Genomic DNA, 17614 nt, shown 5'->3' with positions numbered 1-17614 from the left:
TATGAATCACAACATTTTATCTCGTAAAGTAGCCTTCAATATTCCATGTTGTCCTGTTTTTTCACTTGCATTGTTTGCTTTCATCCATCAATATAATCATGAACATGTCATCCAACCGACAGTGCAGGAGACAGAATATGTTCAAAGTTTATTTTCAAAAGTATCTGAATGAACTTTTAAAGGTATAACATTTTTAGAAATCCCAGGATCACTTATTCTGTTTCCAGTAAGAACTGCAGATCTAATTCAGAATTTTTGAAAATTATTCTAATTGAAAGCTTTCATGGCAAAGCTGGCTTAAGAAGTCTGCCCCTCCAGGATCATTCTTAGCTTGAGCATCCTGGGGTCTGTTCCCACCAGAACTCCATATGAATCATCAAGGACTTTCTTTGTTGTTCTGCCTTATGACTGCCATGTAATATACTTCAAGGATATAACAAGTTTACTAAGAATTAGACACATTATAGGGTGTTTGTATATATGTGTGGCATCTCTAAGCCACATGTGTGAATGTCCCACATACTATAGAATTTTGTATTTTAGTTTCCTTTTGCATCAGTCTGGACACCACAACACCAAGTACACAAAAGATGTAGCAGTGCTAGAGCAATCAGAGGACACCTCACTTGCTGTCCCAGAGATGGGTGTGCAGCACCTCAGACTGAGCATGACCAGGAATAACAAGGAGAAAGCTACAAGGTCCCACTTCTCCAGATGTCCAGTGATTTTGTTAATGGATAAAGTGTCAAGAATTAATTCTATAACAATAATTATTTCTCCAACATTTGTATATGTTTATCAAAGTCTATTTTTTTGTTGAAAAGCAAGTTCAGCAAAACATATTGAGAACCAAAACCAGCACACTCACATGCGAACACACCTCTACTACAACATTTTCTGCTGGGAATCCCCATGAGCTAAAACACTCTAGAGCTGCCACAGCTTGCTGCTGCTCATTGCAAACTATCTAAGGAAAATGATACAAGTTAAAAAAAAAAAAAAAAAAAAAAAGGTTTTGGTGCAAATGCATGAAACCACAAACTGATGCAATGGTTCAAACCAGAATGGGAAAAGGGGAGCAACTGTGAACTGTGGAGCAGTGATGAAAGTAAGTGGCTGGGGTGCCTGGGGGCCTGAACTCAGTGGCCTGAATGGGAAGTAGAATGGCTCTTAAGCCAGCTTTGCTAACAAGAAAACTGTATGAGCTGCACACAATGCAGCGTGTATCTCTGGCACTGACTCTTCTTTGGTGATGCCATTACTGAAATTTACTGAATTTACCTCATCAAAATAACTTTTGTTTTGCAAGTGCTACATAGCCATCTCAAATAAAATAACACAAAAGTCAAAGAGAATTACAAGAATCATTTATCTTTGAAGATCAAGTTTAAAGCAGAGTAACATCTCAGAACTACCTGTAAGCAGTACCATACCATCTACAATCCCCTAGCCCCAACAAGCCAACCCTAACATTAGGAACAGCCCACCATGCAGCTTTGAAAGTTTGGGTAGCTTATTTCAGGTAAGACTGTGGGTTGGAAGAGCACTGATGGCACAGGAGAGAAATAACTAAAATTAGAAAATGTATAGTAAATGACCAGCTTCTGTGAAGTGATAAGTTCCCAGACAATGGCTAATAATAAAAATATACAATCTGGTTTTGACTTCCATCTCAGAAAGCCAAAACAAGACAATATTTCCCAGTGGAAATCTGAGAGGGATATGCTGAAAAGAGAAACTCTGAATGACTTGGCATGTAGCAGGCTAAAAAACGATTTGAGGACACTTATCCCCAAGTAATTTGTTTTGTCAGGGATTATTGGACAAAAATGAGTACTTTTAAAGGATGTTGTTACTGGAAAAAATATAGCTGGGGTCAAAAGGTCAAAGTATAATGCAGTCAACATAAATTATGAAAAACAAACACTTAAAAAACTTTTGGCTAATGAAGGGGAGCCAAAATGAGGAAACAGTTCAATAAGAATGATAAGCTTCTGGTGTTGTCAATTGGAAATTAAGCAAAATGTTTTTTATCAGAGAAGCTGACTGAAATTAAGAACTACAGTGGCTTTCATTACTTCTGTAAATAATGCAGGAAACACTTAAAACTATGCAATGATACCTGAATATTCCTAGAGAGCCCTTTGTTTCAAGAGTGACTCAAGAGTGCAAGCACTCACAGTTTTCTCTGGTATACACTCTGCCTTCATCCACATCCAAAACATCATTAACTGGGAAACACAGTAGACAAGAGCATATCTGACGTACCTGATATGTAGAGACAGGGGAAGCAGCAATGAATGGCGTGATTGATGTCTGTGGAATCATGCGGTTTGTTGGAATACTGTACGGTGAGGAATAAAATCTGCAAATAAAAAACAAAGGCAAGAGGTTTTTGAACCTTTTGACTACTTAGGCTCTGACTAAATAATTCACTGCCTCCTGGGCAAAGACAAAAAGAGTCTATCCAGGTAATTATGTCCATCTATTTCCAAAACCACAATAAAAAAGATGTGATGGCTCCTTTGAGCAGATCTTGAAAATAGAAAGGAGGAGGAATATTTACACAAAGCATATTTTTTTTCAGTTCAACTAGCACAAATATAGAACTTCACAATACAAGAAGCAATTATCTGAGTTGCAAAGACAGCTGATTTTCCAGGGCGCTAGCTAGTAGAAGGAAATTTCTTACACAATATCGAAGACAACATTACTGATTTCATTTTTACACAGGGTACTGTTTTCTTTTCATATCCTAGTGCTTCAGTGCTGAAAATAACACATTCTATATACATGCCTGAATTATTTTATTAAGGGGTGGCTACAAAAACTCTTGCTGGAATTTTTGTATTCATCTATGCAGAGAGCAAAACCCCCTTTTTCTGATGAAATGTATCAGGAATTATGAGGCTAAATGCCCCAGGCAGCACTAAAAATCTCAGATTTAGCCAGTTTTATTTCCACTGTTGCATGCTATGAACAGAACCTGCACCATTTCTTGCTTGATGGTAATAAATGTTATATTCTTTCTCCTTCCCTGTGCGTTAATGATTATTGATAAAATTATCACTTGGAAAATATCATCACTACTGCTGGACTGTATTACTACTTAATACGTGTATGCTTGTATAGATTTTTGCATTTGACCTTTTTGCAGTTTTAACTGCAAGCCAGAACAATAAAATTGCTTTAAAAAGAATGTTTGTGGTTTTACTGATGTCTAAATGCCTGTATTTTGGACTCATAGAGAAACACTCACGTGCAGTGCTCTTTTGTACAATTCAAACCCCTCACAGAGGATGCACCAGTAAGTAACAGAAGATTCTGCACAGTGAAGCAAATTGCATTCCCTCTCTTTTTATATTTTTCCCCTCCCTACTCTGAGGCAATCAACAGTAGCTTTCCCTGAGAGCTATGCAACAACAACAACAAAAAAAAACCTTAAAAAAATCATTACTGGTGTTTAAACAAGTGCTCTATTTCCTGATCGCGCTGGCATCACAGATTTAGTACTAATCAGTCTAGTTCAGACTGGATGCATTCATTCTGGTTGCAGGCTCAAATAACTACTGACTTCAACCAATAGCTTTGGAAAAACAGGCTGCTCTCTTTGAACGCTGGGCGGAAACATTCAAAGTTAGGAGGGGAGAGGGAGACAGAGAAGCAATCATTTGTTCTTTCTATTCCAAATCAGATTTTAAAATGCCAAAAGCAGCAGGTGGCATCTGAGTGATTTTTTGTTTAATAGAAATATAATGCTATTTTAGGACCATTTATCAGCCCTCACAATGCTCACACAGAGACTATTTTAAAATTGTGCCTTTGCCCAATTTTATATATATCCTATTATGAGAACTTAGAGGCAATTGTATCCCCACGCTTACACCAAATATTAGCTTCACACAACATCGAGGGACAAGGGATTTTTATACCACTAGGCAGAGTCATCTCTGGCACTAGCACGTTGCATATTATCTAACCCCTTTCACAGGGGTCTCTCTGATCAATGTTAACCAGAAATCACTTGAGCTATGACCTTGCTAAGTGGGTCAACTAAGAAATTTTGTGTGCAGCAAATGAAAATACTCAATAGCAGAATGACAAAATTTAGTAGTCTATGGGTAAAATGTGTAATGTATAGAAATATATATAAATCTTTTAAACTAAAAATAATATAAAACAAAAAATCTTTTGATAAAACCACACATTTTTGTTTGTTCTTTTCTCATTCTGTTCATAAACCTGGCATTGATGCTAGGCTCATACCCTTAACCACGTATGAACCACTTGGACAAAGACAAGTACAGGGAAGAAACAACTTTCCATTTGGAAATAGTGCTGACTCTTTGGAATAAATTCTCCAATAAATCCCAGCAAATACTAACAAATTTACAGAAAATGTGTGCTAAGCCAAGAATTTGACAGACAGCTTGCCATTTCAGTTTCAGCTTAGAGATGCATTTATCTGAATAGTACACAAGCCTGTAGAATATATACTACAGTAATGTGGAAAATACAGCCCTTCCCACAGCCCTGCCAATACCATTTATCTGTCACCATTTGGAATGCTCTCAAATAAGGATCAAATAAAACATATCACCAGGACATTCAGCTGTATTGGGAAAATTCCTGCACAAGGGCATTAAGGAAGAGAAAGGAAGAAACTCTGATGCTGCAAATGACAATGCAGGAAAGTCCAGTTCATATATTTCAATTTTAATAATAGTAATAAAAAATCAAGTGTTACAATCTCAGCCACTGCAACAGGCTGCAAAGAAATGATTTTGCAGTCAGGAATTTCTAACATCAAGAGACAAAGGCTTGTCTTCTTTCCTCAGGGCAAATTGTGGCCAAAAGGATCTAACAGTAAAGGATGTGGATGTCTCTGGCATAAGTGAAGAACAGTGGTGTGGTGAGGATGGAGGTGTCCTTGCTGGGGATGGACTCAAGCAGAGCCACCCTGAGGTATGGGATGCTCAACCTACCACACTGCTGGAGTCACTTGCTGCCAGGGCAGGGCTCATTGACAAAGAGGGCTCAACACGCCCTCCCCCACGGGACACTGAGGCATCTCTCTAAATTCCTCTACATACAAATGGGCTAAAATCTCATACGTAACTGGCACAAGTGGCATGCTGGGGATCTAATAAGGGGACAAGGGGAACAAAAACACAAGAGTGGCCTGCTCTGGCACAAACCCTACAGCAAGACAACGAGATTTGCAGCTGAGGACCTTCCTATATTCAGTCTTAGGCTTTGCCTTCTTTTTTTTCTTTAGGCTTAGGGAGAGGTGAAATGAGGTGGAAGATGTATGTTATAAGTTCATTCAAGGGAATACAGGATTCTCAGTCATCAAAATATCTACATCAAAAAGAGGAGTGGAAAGAGATATGAATTATACTGGCTTTGATTTGTCTTAAATATATTAAATTATGCCTCCAAGTTTCCTGGCATTAAAATGCATGCAGTGTATCTAGTACAGTGCACCAGGCATTATGAGAGCTGTAGGCTTTGTGGTGTAGTTGACCTGTGAGCTCTAAGGAGAGCTTTCCAGAAGGCTCAGCTGCATTTTCTGCAGATGCAGTTTGCATCCTTACATTGATCTGAGAAGTTTTTTGCAGGTGCAAGACAATGTCCCTGCTCCTCAGCTGCAGTTGCAATGCTAGGAGCACAAGCGTGCAGGTGGCAAGGGCAAGGCAAAATGGACGTCACCCTTGTATTAAAAATAGACTTTTTCAGCATGCCTAGATTCCATAAGCTAAGGGGAAACTCATCACTTGTAGGCAAAAAGATACTCCTGGAAGTTCCTGAAAGGGGGTTTATAAGGGGCTCAAAAGAACACATTTCTGAGCGATGTTAAAAAGGAGCAAATTTCCAGTGCCTCATCAGGCACACAGAGGCAGCACTTTAACAACAGTTTCTGTTGCTTAACAGACAAAGCACATACTCTTCTGCTACACCAACCCTCCCTTTGCATTTGGGGACTGCATTATCTGCAGTGTCTGGTCACTATTTCCCTGCCAAAAAGTGGAAAAAAAATCCATATGGTTCCCATTCTATTGGGGAATGTGCAAGCTTCCCGACAGAATCTGCACAAGAGCAAGATCCTATTTGCACTGCAATAAACACCATTTGCTCATGCCTCGTGCCTGCGGGCAGTACTGAAAAAGTTAGATTCATAAATAGCATCCTGGGGCTCACATAATGTAAGAGTATTACCAAGCATTATCAAGGCGGCAATTTTCTGTTGCAACAAGGCACACAGTCAGATGTTGGAGTTGGAAAAGACCTATCTGAATATTGAGCCCATTGGCCAGCAAATGCACAAAATTGTCCCCCAGATATGAGGCACTAAACTGATAAAGCACATTGCAATCTAGTCAAATGGCCAGGAGGACTCCAGCCTCAGGAACATTCTAAATGAGCTTCCTTACAGTGCAAGTACAAGAGCTCTATCCTGCTGCTTGTATGACTGCATAAAACTACTAAAACAATGTTAATGCCACAAATTGAAAAATCAATAGCATATTACAACAGGCACACTACTGCCCAAAATAAAACCTGAGTACCTTTATAAACACAATTCAGAAAAGGCTTATTATAAAACAAAAAAAGGCGAAGTGGTTGCCAAGTGAAAAGATCTTATCTACTGAAGTGTGTGCTTACCATATCCTCAGTACCTCATACTGCAATGCTATAGTACACTATGGGCTGGATTCTCCACTCCATTATACTAGTTTTATGCTGATGTAACTCCACTGGATGCTTAAACAGAGCTACACGGGCATAAAAACAATATAATGAAATGGAGAATCGAGCTTTATAATGTAATAGACTCAGAAGAAAATCATCTATTTCTTAGCAGAGGAAAAAATCATAGTCATTTTTAGTGAGAGCCTTTCTCACACTCTGTTTTATTTCTGCTGTAGATTTTCAAGGCAAATATGCAGTTATATGGCAATAAAAGTGATAGTACGACACCATGAACAATAAGAACCTACCTTTTCATCTGGAAACAAGAGTCCAGATTCTTCCCTGAGGTTTGGTTATGGCCCAACTTAAAACCTAATATAATCCATGCCTTTTAAGGAACTGTGAATTTTAAATACCACCCCATGACACCTGCTGCAGAGACATGGTTGCCTAGTAGGCTTCCGTCCTCCACATAATCCTGTGTGGATTTAGCAACTTAGATGCATCCAAATGCATCTATCAACCCTATAAAGAACTCTAGTAAACATCAGCATGTGCAGTTAATCTTTCTTTTCAAATGTTTTTGGTGATTTATAACTCTTGTGAATCACCACCTTGACTTGGTATCTTTACATTTCTCATGCTCAGACTCAGTTCAGTACGTTCTGCACTGGTGACCCCAGCTGAATGCCACAAGGAAAAGACCTTTGTTTTACAGATCTTTGGGTGACATTGCTCCATGCAAACCTTGACGGCTCGGCCCACATTACAGGCAAAGAATTCTGCAGCCTTCTAAGCACAGGGTGGGTGTGCCAGACTGCCCTCCCATGAGGAAGATGCCCCTTTGCTGAGTTAACCTGTTACTTCTCAGAGCTTAAAGGGCCTTAAAGTTTCTTTCCTCATGGCCACGCACCGATGCCTATGTCATGTGTCAGCAAGCAACAGATCAAATGTACACATTTCACAAGCAAAGCACCAGGGTGCTCCCAGACTTTATTAAAATAAAACTCCCGAGCTAGATTTCCACTGTACTTGCAAGTAAAGAGGCTTATAGAGAAAAAGAGAAAAAACTTGAAACTACAGGATACGTAGAGATTACTGAGTGAATGTCTGGGGAGATAAAAAAATCCTGTTGGACCAAAAGGGTCCTGGTGATCCTCATGATCCTGCACACAGTCAAGATCTCACCACAAGAGCATTTTGAATGATGGTTTAGTCCTGATAAAACTGAAAATATTTTGACACTTTACAAAAAAGACGTATGCCAAAGCGGTAGTTAATTGTCCCTCTTAGAGAGATATCTGGTACTGTAATGTAATTTATTTCTTGCCTTAAAAATAAAAGAATGTTTTAAAAACTGCAGAACTGAAATTCTCCATTGGGTACAATTTCTTTACCCGTGATCAGTGACAGCATGTTCAAGCAATCAAATGACCAAACCACCTGAGCAGCCTGAATACCATAGGTGTTCTTTGATATAAATAATATATCTGATTCTGAGATAACTCTCATAACTTCAAAAGAATTCTTCTTAGATTAAAATCATATTAGTCTCAATGGGTCATTCAAACTACGGTTTCCAAAACACTCATACAACTGACATGCAGGAACTTACATGAAAAAAAAAAAAGCCAGCTAGTCCACATGCAACACTGATGTACTATGAACCAGTGATGTTTTTATTTATAGATTATAATGTTTTAGCAGCTGAAAAGTATGACAATAGAGAAGAATGACTCAAGTGGAGGTCAGAACAGGAAAACAGAAGCAGAGAATTCTGAAATCACAATTACAAACAAGCTCTTTATTCTTCTGAGTTTGGCCTCTTCCTCCACAACACAGGAATATCACAAGTCCTACAAAATTACTCCTTATAAAGGAAAATTAAGCAAAATAGACTAATATTACTATTGATTTCTTAAACTACTGGGAATGTTAGGGTTTTTTTCCTTCAACTAGCAGTGACTAACAAATATTTAACAAATAAACCCATTCTTATCTATATCAATACATTCTCCCCTTCAGCTGAAGAACACAGGTGAGAGTATGCATGGCATTTGATAATCATCTCATGCATCTCTCTGATCAGAGAGTGACTGTCAAAGAGTTCAGGGATGAACTTCCTGCCTCTTTTCAAATTGTTGTTAACCTAGCTGAAAAGAGAGCTAAATAAAGAGGATATGTTTTTCTAGTTTATGAAATAATTGGAAAAGTAATCATGCAGGTAAATAATATGGTGATTTAATTTTCATTGCTTGGTTTAAGAAAAAATTGCAATTCCTCGTGTCAACAAATGGTAGCTGAGAAGTAAAGAAGAGTGTTGCTCAGAATATTAACCTTAAATCCCATCTGCTTACACACTAATTTAAGGCTTTCTCCCTATCTGGCATTTTTATTCAGACAATGACATGGAAGGAAGCCAGCCTGCAGAAAGAACCCCAGATGAAGTAACAGCTCTATTATTCAAAATACGTTGGAATCTTCAATGATTATTTTAACAAAAGCCAAGTCAGTAAAGGGAAACTTTACTGGTTTCCACTTCATGACAGAGAGGGATTAAAAAGACATCTACTAACATTTGCCAAATAGAGATGGAAACTATTAGAAAAAAACAACTTCCCATTCAAATGGATATTACAAACAAGAAGGCATAAAAAGAAAAGGAAAACTAAAGAAGAACTTGACAATATAGCATTATATGCTTCAGAAAAAATATGACTGAGTGGATTTGCTTTTCAAAAAGTTTCACTGTAGAAAGAGAAAACAGAAGATGACATTCAAAATAATTTTTAAAAAGACATAAGAAAACATGCATTTCTTACCCATTCTGTATAGCAGCTGTTGGATCGTAAGTCAAAGCCATGCCAGCCTGCACATAGTTAGGGAAGAAAAACAGATTTTTACTATTACTGAAGGAAAAGGGGAAAAAGAAAGAAAAAAAAAAGACATGAAACATATTCAAAGCCAATATGAATAAAAACTGTATGCAACTTAAATAGAAATCTAAATTCTCAAGGGAAGCTCAGATGGCCAAAAGCAGCATGGACAGATTGGGTACCTCCCCAGCCTGAGAGATCACTGAGAAACAGATCTGTTCAGTCTGTTGGTTGCATTCTTTCCACAACATTTAGGGAAAATGGTGGGGTTTTTTTGCACCAGTATCAATTAATAACTCCACTGAAATGAATGACTTACAGCTGATTATTCACTATAACAAGACAGGCCCAATTCCTGCTGCTGCCTGTGAGATGTGTGGTTGGGTAATACTCCAAAGCCAACTTCATGAGAGCTTCACAGGAAGGAGTCTCATCTTTCCTACAAAGGTCACACCCTTTATGACCCCTGCCTACAGTTTCTGTGAGGGGCAACTCGTAGTTAAGAGTTAATTCATTGCCATGAGACAAGAAACAAAAAATGGGCTGTGAAGCAGAAAAGCTTGAGCTTTCAAACAAAGCTTTTAAAATACTTAGCGGTCTGGACAGCAAAAGAATTTGTTAATGTGTTACACAGAGCTTTTCAACTGCCATTTGCCACCAGGCAGACCGTGACCTGGGCAAAAGGATTTGGCAGCGTCAAAACATTGTCCAGCTAACAACTGTCATCCCCGCTACCCTTAGCAGACATATCCACAGGTACCACAGGAAAGGCAGAGAGAGAGCAGGGCTGCAGACAGTATTAGCACTCTACCTTACGCTCCAACATAGCAGTCAAGGTCATTCAGGAAAGACCTTTTTTCCCCCCAGCATTTACTTAAAGACATGGAACTGACAATCTCTCCTCCCATATACTGCATTTGCTTTGACTTCTTGCCTTCCTTATAGATTTTTATCCCTCCCTTTGTGAAATACTTTCCAGCGTAAGACTACCAAGAGATGAGAAGTTGTCCTTTGTGCAGGGTAAGAAGCACAACGGAGAGAAACTCAATTGCTCAAGGTGCTGCTCTGTCCTTGTGGGAGCAGCTGAAAAAACGCCACAGCACCCTCCCACCCCAAGACACTGTATTCCTCTTCATTTTTCATACATTTCCTATGCCTGTTGCCTGAGACAGGCTGTCACAGACATCTCTTGTGAAAAATCCTTTCTTAGGATTTTTCCTGCTGGAGCTGGGAAGTTTCAGCAACAAATGTAAACAATTGTTATCTGCTGCTGTGGAATGCAACAGGTGCACCTGTGATTGGCCCCTCTTGGATGTTTACAATTAATGGCCAATCAAGGACTGAGCTATCTCGGACAGAGTCTGAGAGAGCTCCTTTGCTATTTTTCATTCTATTCTTAGCTAGACTTCTGAGGAACCTTTTCCTTGCTATTTCTTTTTAGTATAGTCATAATGTTATATATATATATCATAAAACAATAAATCAAGCCTTCTGATCATGGAGTCAACATTCTCGCCTCTCTCTCATCCGGAAAACCCCTGTAACCACAGTCACAACAGGCAGCATTTTCTTCAAGGACAGATGCTTTACCAACCACGTGGCATGGTCTGTGCTCCTGCTGGGAGCTTCTCGTGCCCCTAAAGCCATCTACCAAAGCACTTCTGAATAATGGCACCTGCCCCCTTCCAGATGGCTGCACAGACAGGTCAGGAAAGCGCCGGGGCTTGGCTGGTTCCCAGGCAGGCAGGTGAGCAGCCAGGGTAAAGGCACTGGTGACGAGCAGGCAGAGGGTGGGCAGCACTCCTGGAAGAGCTGGGTTACCCCAGCAGCTGCAAACTGGTCTAAGAGGAGGTGGTCCAAATTTCCAGAGGCCAAAAATAATTTCTGATGTGAAAGACCAGGTTTCATGCTACTTTGTGCTGCCAAAAAAGGGCTCGTGTCCTTATTAAATTTGTATATTTCTCTCATTATTCTTTTAAGCAGATGCAAGGGCAAATGTTTTGCTTTATGAAAATGCCACTGTTTTAATAAAATATGTAGTCTCTCCCAAGCAAAGGATAATTCAGGAGACTAAGTCCAAATACATGGGGCTATTTTTGAAGGGAGTATTGATTTAATACAAAGAGAAATAAAATGGCTATTTCGGCAAGTTTTAAATGTCAGAGAACTGAATTTAGGGAGACTCAAACCACTAATGATTTTGATGTAAAAAAAAAATTCGCTTTGAAAATCATAATCCCTTACTTGGCTTTATATTCTTATGTCTTATGCATGCTCAGCACATTACACTGTTTAGTAAGGTTGCATTAATTACTAAAGGAAATGTAGAAATTTACAAACAAAAGAGAAAAGAAAACTTTTTGGCTGCAATACATTTTTGAGGAAACACATTGTCTTGTTTTCCTTTCTCTTTTCAACATGTATAAAATTTGTTATTGCTCTCTTTTTCTACTCCTGCACCAGTGAAGACAAATATTACGTACAAGCCCTAGAGGAACAGAAAAATTACCTCTAGCATTTTTTAAAAATACTTTTTAAAATAACTTAAGATGTTCCCTTTAAATTGAGGTGTTTACATTTTACCTCTCATCTCATGTCTACACAGACTAACAAAAAAAATTTGTAATTTCTTGGAAAAGGACAAATCCAAGTTTTCTAAATTAGGGTTTTCTAGATCTAGTTGTCCTTAGAGCTGCTGGATCAGGGCTCACTAATGCAGCTTGCATTAGTGACTGGGGGAAAAAATACAACAAAGTATGTGGGTCTAGGAGGAAAAGTGAAAATAAACTACTGGTCTTATTTTAGTTTCTTTGACATAAATAAGAATGAAGGTGCAGGAATGAAAACCTACAGCAGCTCTTTCACTTGCTGTCCATGTGAGACCTGCAAATATGTTTGTGCCACTTTAATTTATTTTTCTCATGGATATTTGAGCACATGGTCATGACATGGACACTAAGCTCGCCCTCCAATCCCATCACACCCTGATGTGGGTCCATGCAGACACACTGCACAAACTCAGTTCTCTATATTGGCATTAAGAACAGGGGACAGAGCTGTGATCCTGAGAAGTACGAAATATGATAGGCTAGACATTCCTGTCCTCTTTATCCACGTCCCATATCTCTACTGTGTGGAGACAGATTCTGAGAATCTGTTCAAGTACTTCAGCAGTGACCACTATAAATATCACCATCACATTTACCAGTAAATGGAAAGTCTCACATTGGACAAATAGGACACAGCGTGTGGCCATGTGTGCATATGGTAACCACCTACAGCTGGCCCAGTAACATTGCTAATATCCCCCGTTGCTGCATAGCCTTAAACAGCTGCTATTTCAAATAGCTGCTAACACAGGACTATTTACTTCTTTCTCATCAAGTTGTATAATTTCTCCCCACAAAATTATGCTGGCTGGAAGCCCAGGAGTGGCAACACTTAGCCTGGACTGGTCAAAGATTTATGGTCTGAAGCATCCTCATTCAGCAGGAATAAAAACTGATGAGCAATAATAACTTACTGGAATATTGTCTGAACTTTCCTCCATAGCAGACAAACAGAAATTCCAAAAACACCAAATGCAAAATATTAGAATTGGCCTCAGACTTCTGTGTGAGAGCTATATTCAATTCTGGTAAAATCAGAACTGAATATAGCCATCCTAGTGCTAATACAGGCTGAACTACAGCAAGCACTGGCTGATGCCCCTATAGCAGCCCTCTGCTGTGCTGAGACTCTCTTCTTCTGGGCCTTTTCACCCACTGGTTTGCTCATGTCTCAGCAGAAGGAGAGGGTCTTATTCTTTTTTCTCATAGTGACACTTCTGATAAAATGGCACCAGAGGGAGTGGCACGGATGATGGAATGCTACTTTAGGAAAGTATTTGTCAGATACATCTTCTATTAAGGAACAGCTGAACCACATAATTTTCATGCCACTCAGCCAGATAATGGCCCTAGACTCAGCTACTGAATGAAAACACACCAATAGAAATAAAGGTCATTCTTAATGACTACTGGTCTGTTCAGAAAGTCAGGTGACAAAGAAATTAACTCAGCTTGTTAAAAATAGTGATTTTTTAAAAAATATTACTTAAACCATATGAGTTTATTTATCTTATTTTCAACAAAGTGTCAGAACTCAAAGGACTTGTGGAAAGAATGAAAGTTTTTGTTACTTTTTGCTGCGGTTTTCTAACTGTTGACATCAGTGAAAGAGATTCTAAGAATAAGAGATTCAGTCTGCACCTGTCTTTAAATCTAAGCTCTTTCATTCAATAGAGAGCAGGAAATATCAAAAAGCATCTGGAAAACAAGGGTTTCCCCAGGAAGTTTGAAGGCCTTTTGTTCAACACTTTACTGTGAAAATTTTTCCATGGGCAAAGACAAGCTGTTCTGTTTCTGATTTGATTTTTTTTCCTTCTTTTTATGACTTGAAAATAAGATATCTGATCTTCAATATCATGTGAAATGAAGTGGATTTATTATTTCTCTACCCAACCCCTGTGATGTGTCACAAGAAAAAAACTTAGCAGTGCAGTATCATTCTTCCAGCAAACATAAATGTCTATAAATGACCAATTTATTCTGTGCATCTTCAGTGCAGCCCAGCATCTTCTGTATTGCTGGGAAGCTCCTTTTATGAACATCTTCACCATCATATCCCCATACCTACTCTCAGTGTACATGTCTTCCCAACACTGTGCAAAAATTCACCACCATATTGACCTGCTACATTTAGATGTGCTACATTTCCTCCTCAGAGGTGAGACTTCCACATCCTCTCCTCAAACCTGCCCTGGCCAGCCTCTGCCTTGAGCTGGAGCGCCTCTGCCAGGGCAGGCTGCTGCCATGCAGGATCTGGGGCTGTGCAGGAGGCCACAGGCCATTGGAAAAAATGGAGAGGCCTGGAAATTAAAAAGGGGTGAAATCCACGGATGTGGTGGGCTTTCCAAGCAGAAGCTCCCCTGGATTTCTCTTCCTTAAGGTGAGATTTAGAAAGGTAAGTTTGTACACTTGTACTTAAGGGATTTCAGTTGTGAACTGACGTGGGAGTTAGACTAAAAGATAAGTCTGTCCTCCCAATCTTCACAGACTCAGAGCTTCCCCCTTTCCCACTGCAGGACTGCCATCCCAAGGCATGCTCTTGGCTACTGCAGTGGAATCAATTGAAATTTCAACACTCAGATTCCTGTACTTGCTTCTTTTCCATCACTAGTATCTGCCAGGCATCACAACACAAGGATCTCTTGTGCCCTGACAGAAGATACCCTTATTGAAATGCTTTGAAGAAAGAAGAGAGTAGGGAAAAGAAATCATCAACCCAGATGAGATTAATGCAAAATACTGATTTTATAAAATAAGTTCAGTCACCAGTGAAGTTAACTTGGCAGAATTCCTTTCTTTGATTATTTAAACAGTTCTGACAGAAATATTCAACATTATTAGAAAGACTTCTGAATTTAATTCTGAATAACTGCCCACACCTTTCCTTTTTAGAGAAGGAGAAATCTGGAATATAAATGTGACACCTCTTAGTCTAGATGCATATGAAAGGAATGGAACATTTCTTAGTGATGTGTGCAGTGATGTGCAGCTCCTTAAGAGGCTGCAGATTCTGAGGGGAAAAGTTCTGTGGACAGGAAAGTATACACTATTGTTGTCCAACATGGGAAGTGATTCATGAACCTCAGAACATCAGAGACTGTGCTGACGAACACAATAAAAAGTTCAGATATCCAAATGAATGACAAGAAACCCTTTTGTCCTACAGAACTGGAATGGAAATCTGACATACACAGCTTCTGTTCTTGGGATTGAGTCACCTTCCTCCCACTTCAACTCATCTTATTAGTTAAAATACAAGTGCCGAAGACTACAAAATAGAAAAGAAAAAAAAACAAACCAAAAGAGAACATATATAATATAACACAATTACTCTGTTTCCACAGCCACAATACATTCCACCAGGTCATCTTCAGGTCTATGAATGATCTGCTTTTGGGGATCTGGTATCCCCATTCTGCCTGAGTGTGATCCAGTACCAGCTGTGTATTACGCTCACATTTGCACACTAGATGTATGTGCTGTAGTGAATTGGGAAGAATTCTAGTGGTGGCTGGCAGCACTCCTGATATCTGTTGGGGATACAACAGAAAAAGGTATGTCCTTTCCACATTTCCAACATTTGTTTATTCTGCCTAAGAAAACACTGTTATAGCAGCAGAACTTGGAGGAAAACCCAACTGTAGGAAAATCTCCAGGGCAAATGGCATGACATTTTTCACCAGAGAAGGAAATTCAAAGCTAAAATGAAAACAAAGAAAACTGATCTCTAAGGAAAGGTACATTGCTGATTTTATTTTAACCAAACCATGGCCCTTTTAAAATACTGATTGCATTGACAGTGATTTCATGTAGGCTACTGGTTTAAGATATGTCCATGTACTTTTAAAATATTTCTATCAACTTTATAAGCTCAAAATCCAAACTGATCTTTGGTATTTGAGCCACTGAGGCATCTTTTCAAAATGCTGCCCACAGCAACAGCATCTTGTGTTACTATTCTAGATCTTTTCACCTACTGGTCAGTTATCTTTTGCCCTTCTCTTCCTCCCTCTGGAGAAAGGTCTTCTTCTCAGGTTAAATGTCTCTCTCTGTTAAACTGAGCTTTTGTTGAAAATAAGCATGCAAAGTGCCAATGCTTAACTAACAGGCATATACATATATATATATATATATATATGCTAAATATATATAGTAAATGTCCTTGTGAGTGGTTTTCATGTAAGGGTACTAGTGTTTATCTCAACAGAATTGGGAATTGATTCTCACAGCAAAGAAAAGTTGTTTGTCTAGGTATAAGAAAAGTTACTTGTCTAGACACAGGATTACAGAATACAACTAAATAGTACCTATCTCCTTGGAAGCATAAAAAAAAGAATCCATGCCTGAGTTATAAATAGGCCTGCAATAGAACTACTAATCATTTCTAAATGCATCTGCTGGTAGAGACCACTGGCACCAGGATCAATTGCTTCAGCCCTTCACTGGTACTGACTTTACAAAAAATTTGGCAAGTGTCTTACCTATTGTATGTTTTTCTCTCTAAACTGCTGTTTGCACTAGGCAAAGTTGTAATGAACAGTGGATAAAAAGAGAAACTGTTACAAAAGCAACATTCCCAAACTACCCGGTCATTTTATTTTTTTAAGAAAGTATTAACAACATGCTTAATTCTTTGGATATTCCATGAACTGAGCTTGAAAGAAAATAAAGTAGAAAAGAATAGGGAGGAAGAGAAGAAAGGGAAGGAAAAGAAGGTAACCTATTGGATGTTTAGAAATAAAATAATGTAACTTAGATTATGGAAGTAAAAAAGCAATCAGTGGAAGAATTATTAGTGACAATTATTGAATATCAATACAGACATCAGACCAAATTCAATGGCAATTATTGAATATCATTATAGACATCAGACCAAATTCAATGCATTCAATGCTGCATCTCACTGTTGTGATACATGCAACAATACTGTCACGGTGGTACTTTCTTACAAGACAATGCAACTATTAAAATAGAACAAATTTTACAGGAACTTGCAAATGAAATATCAAACAGTTCAAAATACTGTGACCATTAAAAAACCTTAATCATACTGGGCTGACCAGATGTAGAAAAGCTACAATTTCTAGAAAACAGTAATAAACTTTAGGCAGAATTTTCCCTGTCTATCACGTAATTTTCAAATAAACCTGCTCTTAAATACATGTATCAAAAGACTTTATTTCTGAATAACCAAAACAAGGTTTCATTAAATCTGCAATAGAAGATTATGTTGCAAAATTTATGTTGCAGTTTTTAATCCAATCTGATCTCATTTTGTGACTACACTTGATTCCCTGGGTGCATTTTTGACTAAAACATTTTTGGAGATTTATGTCACCCACCTCTAGACTTGTCAATTACAATTTAAAGGTAAATTGAATCAAATATTTTACAGACAGAGTTTGAATATGATTATCCTCTATCACGATCTCAATA

At 38.5% G+C, this 17614-nt stretch overlaps 1 protein-coding gene across 2 annotated transcripts in view; it reads right to left on the bottom strand.

The window, feature by feature from the left end:
- The window catches only part of RBMS3 (RNA binding motif single stranded interacting protein 3), a 443351-nt gene that overhangs the window by 69725 nt on the left and 356012 nt on the right, over positions 1-17614 (bottom strand). The window contains exons 8-9 of one of the 2 annotated variants that reach the window (XM_059490845.1): positions 9516-9562; positions 2269-2365 (exon numbers count right to left, since the gene is read on the bottom strand). In XM_059490845.1, the coding sequence (XP_059346828.1) occupies positions 2269-2365; positions 9516-9562 (144 nt within the window). The remainder of the gene's footprint in view (positions 1-2268; positions 2366-9515; positions 9563-17614) is intronic. The other variant, XR_009420205.1, reaches the window with a different exon arrangement.

The sequence above is a fragment of the Ammospiza nelsoni genome, chromosome 1, assembly GCF_027579445.1.
Source record: "Ammospiza nelsoni isolate bAmmNel1 chromosome 1, bAmmNel1.pri, whole genome shotgun sequence".
Lineage (NCBI taxonomy): Eukaryota > Metazoa > Chordata > Aves > Passeriformes > Passerellidae > Ammospiza > Ammospiza nelsoni.
Note: the sequence above shows the minus strand (reverse complement) of the source record. Positions and strands in the feature narration are given on the sequence as shown.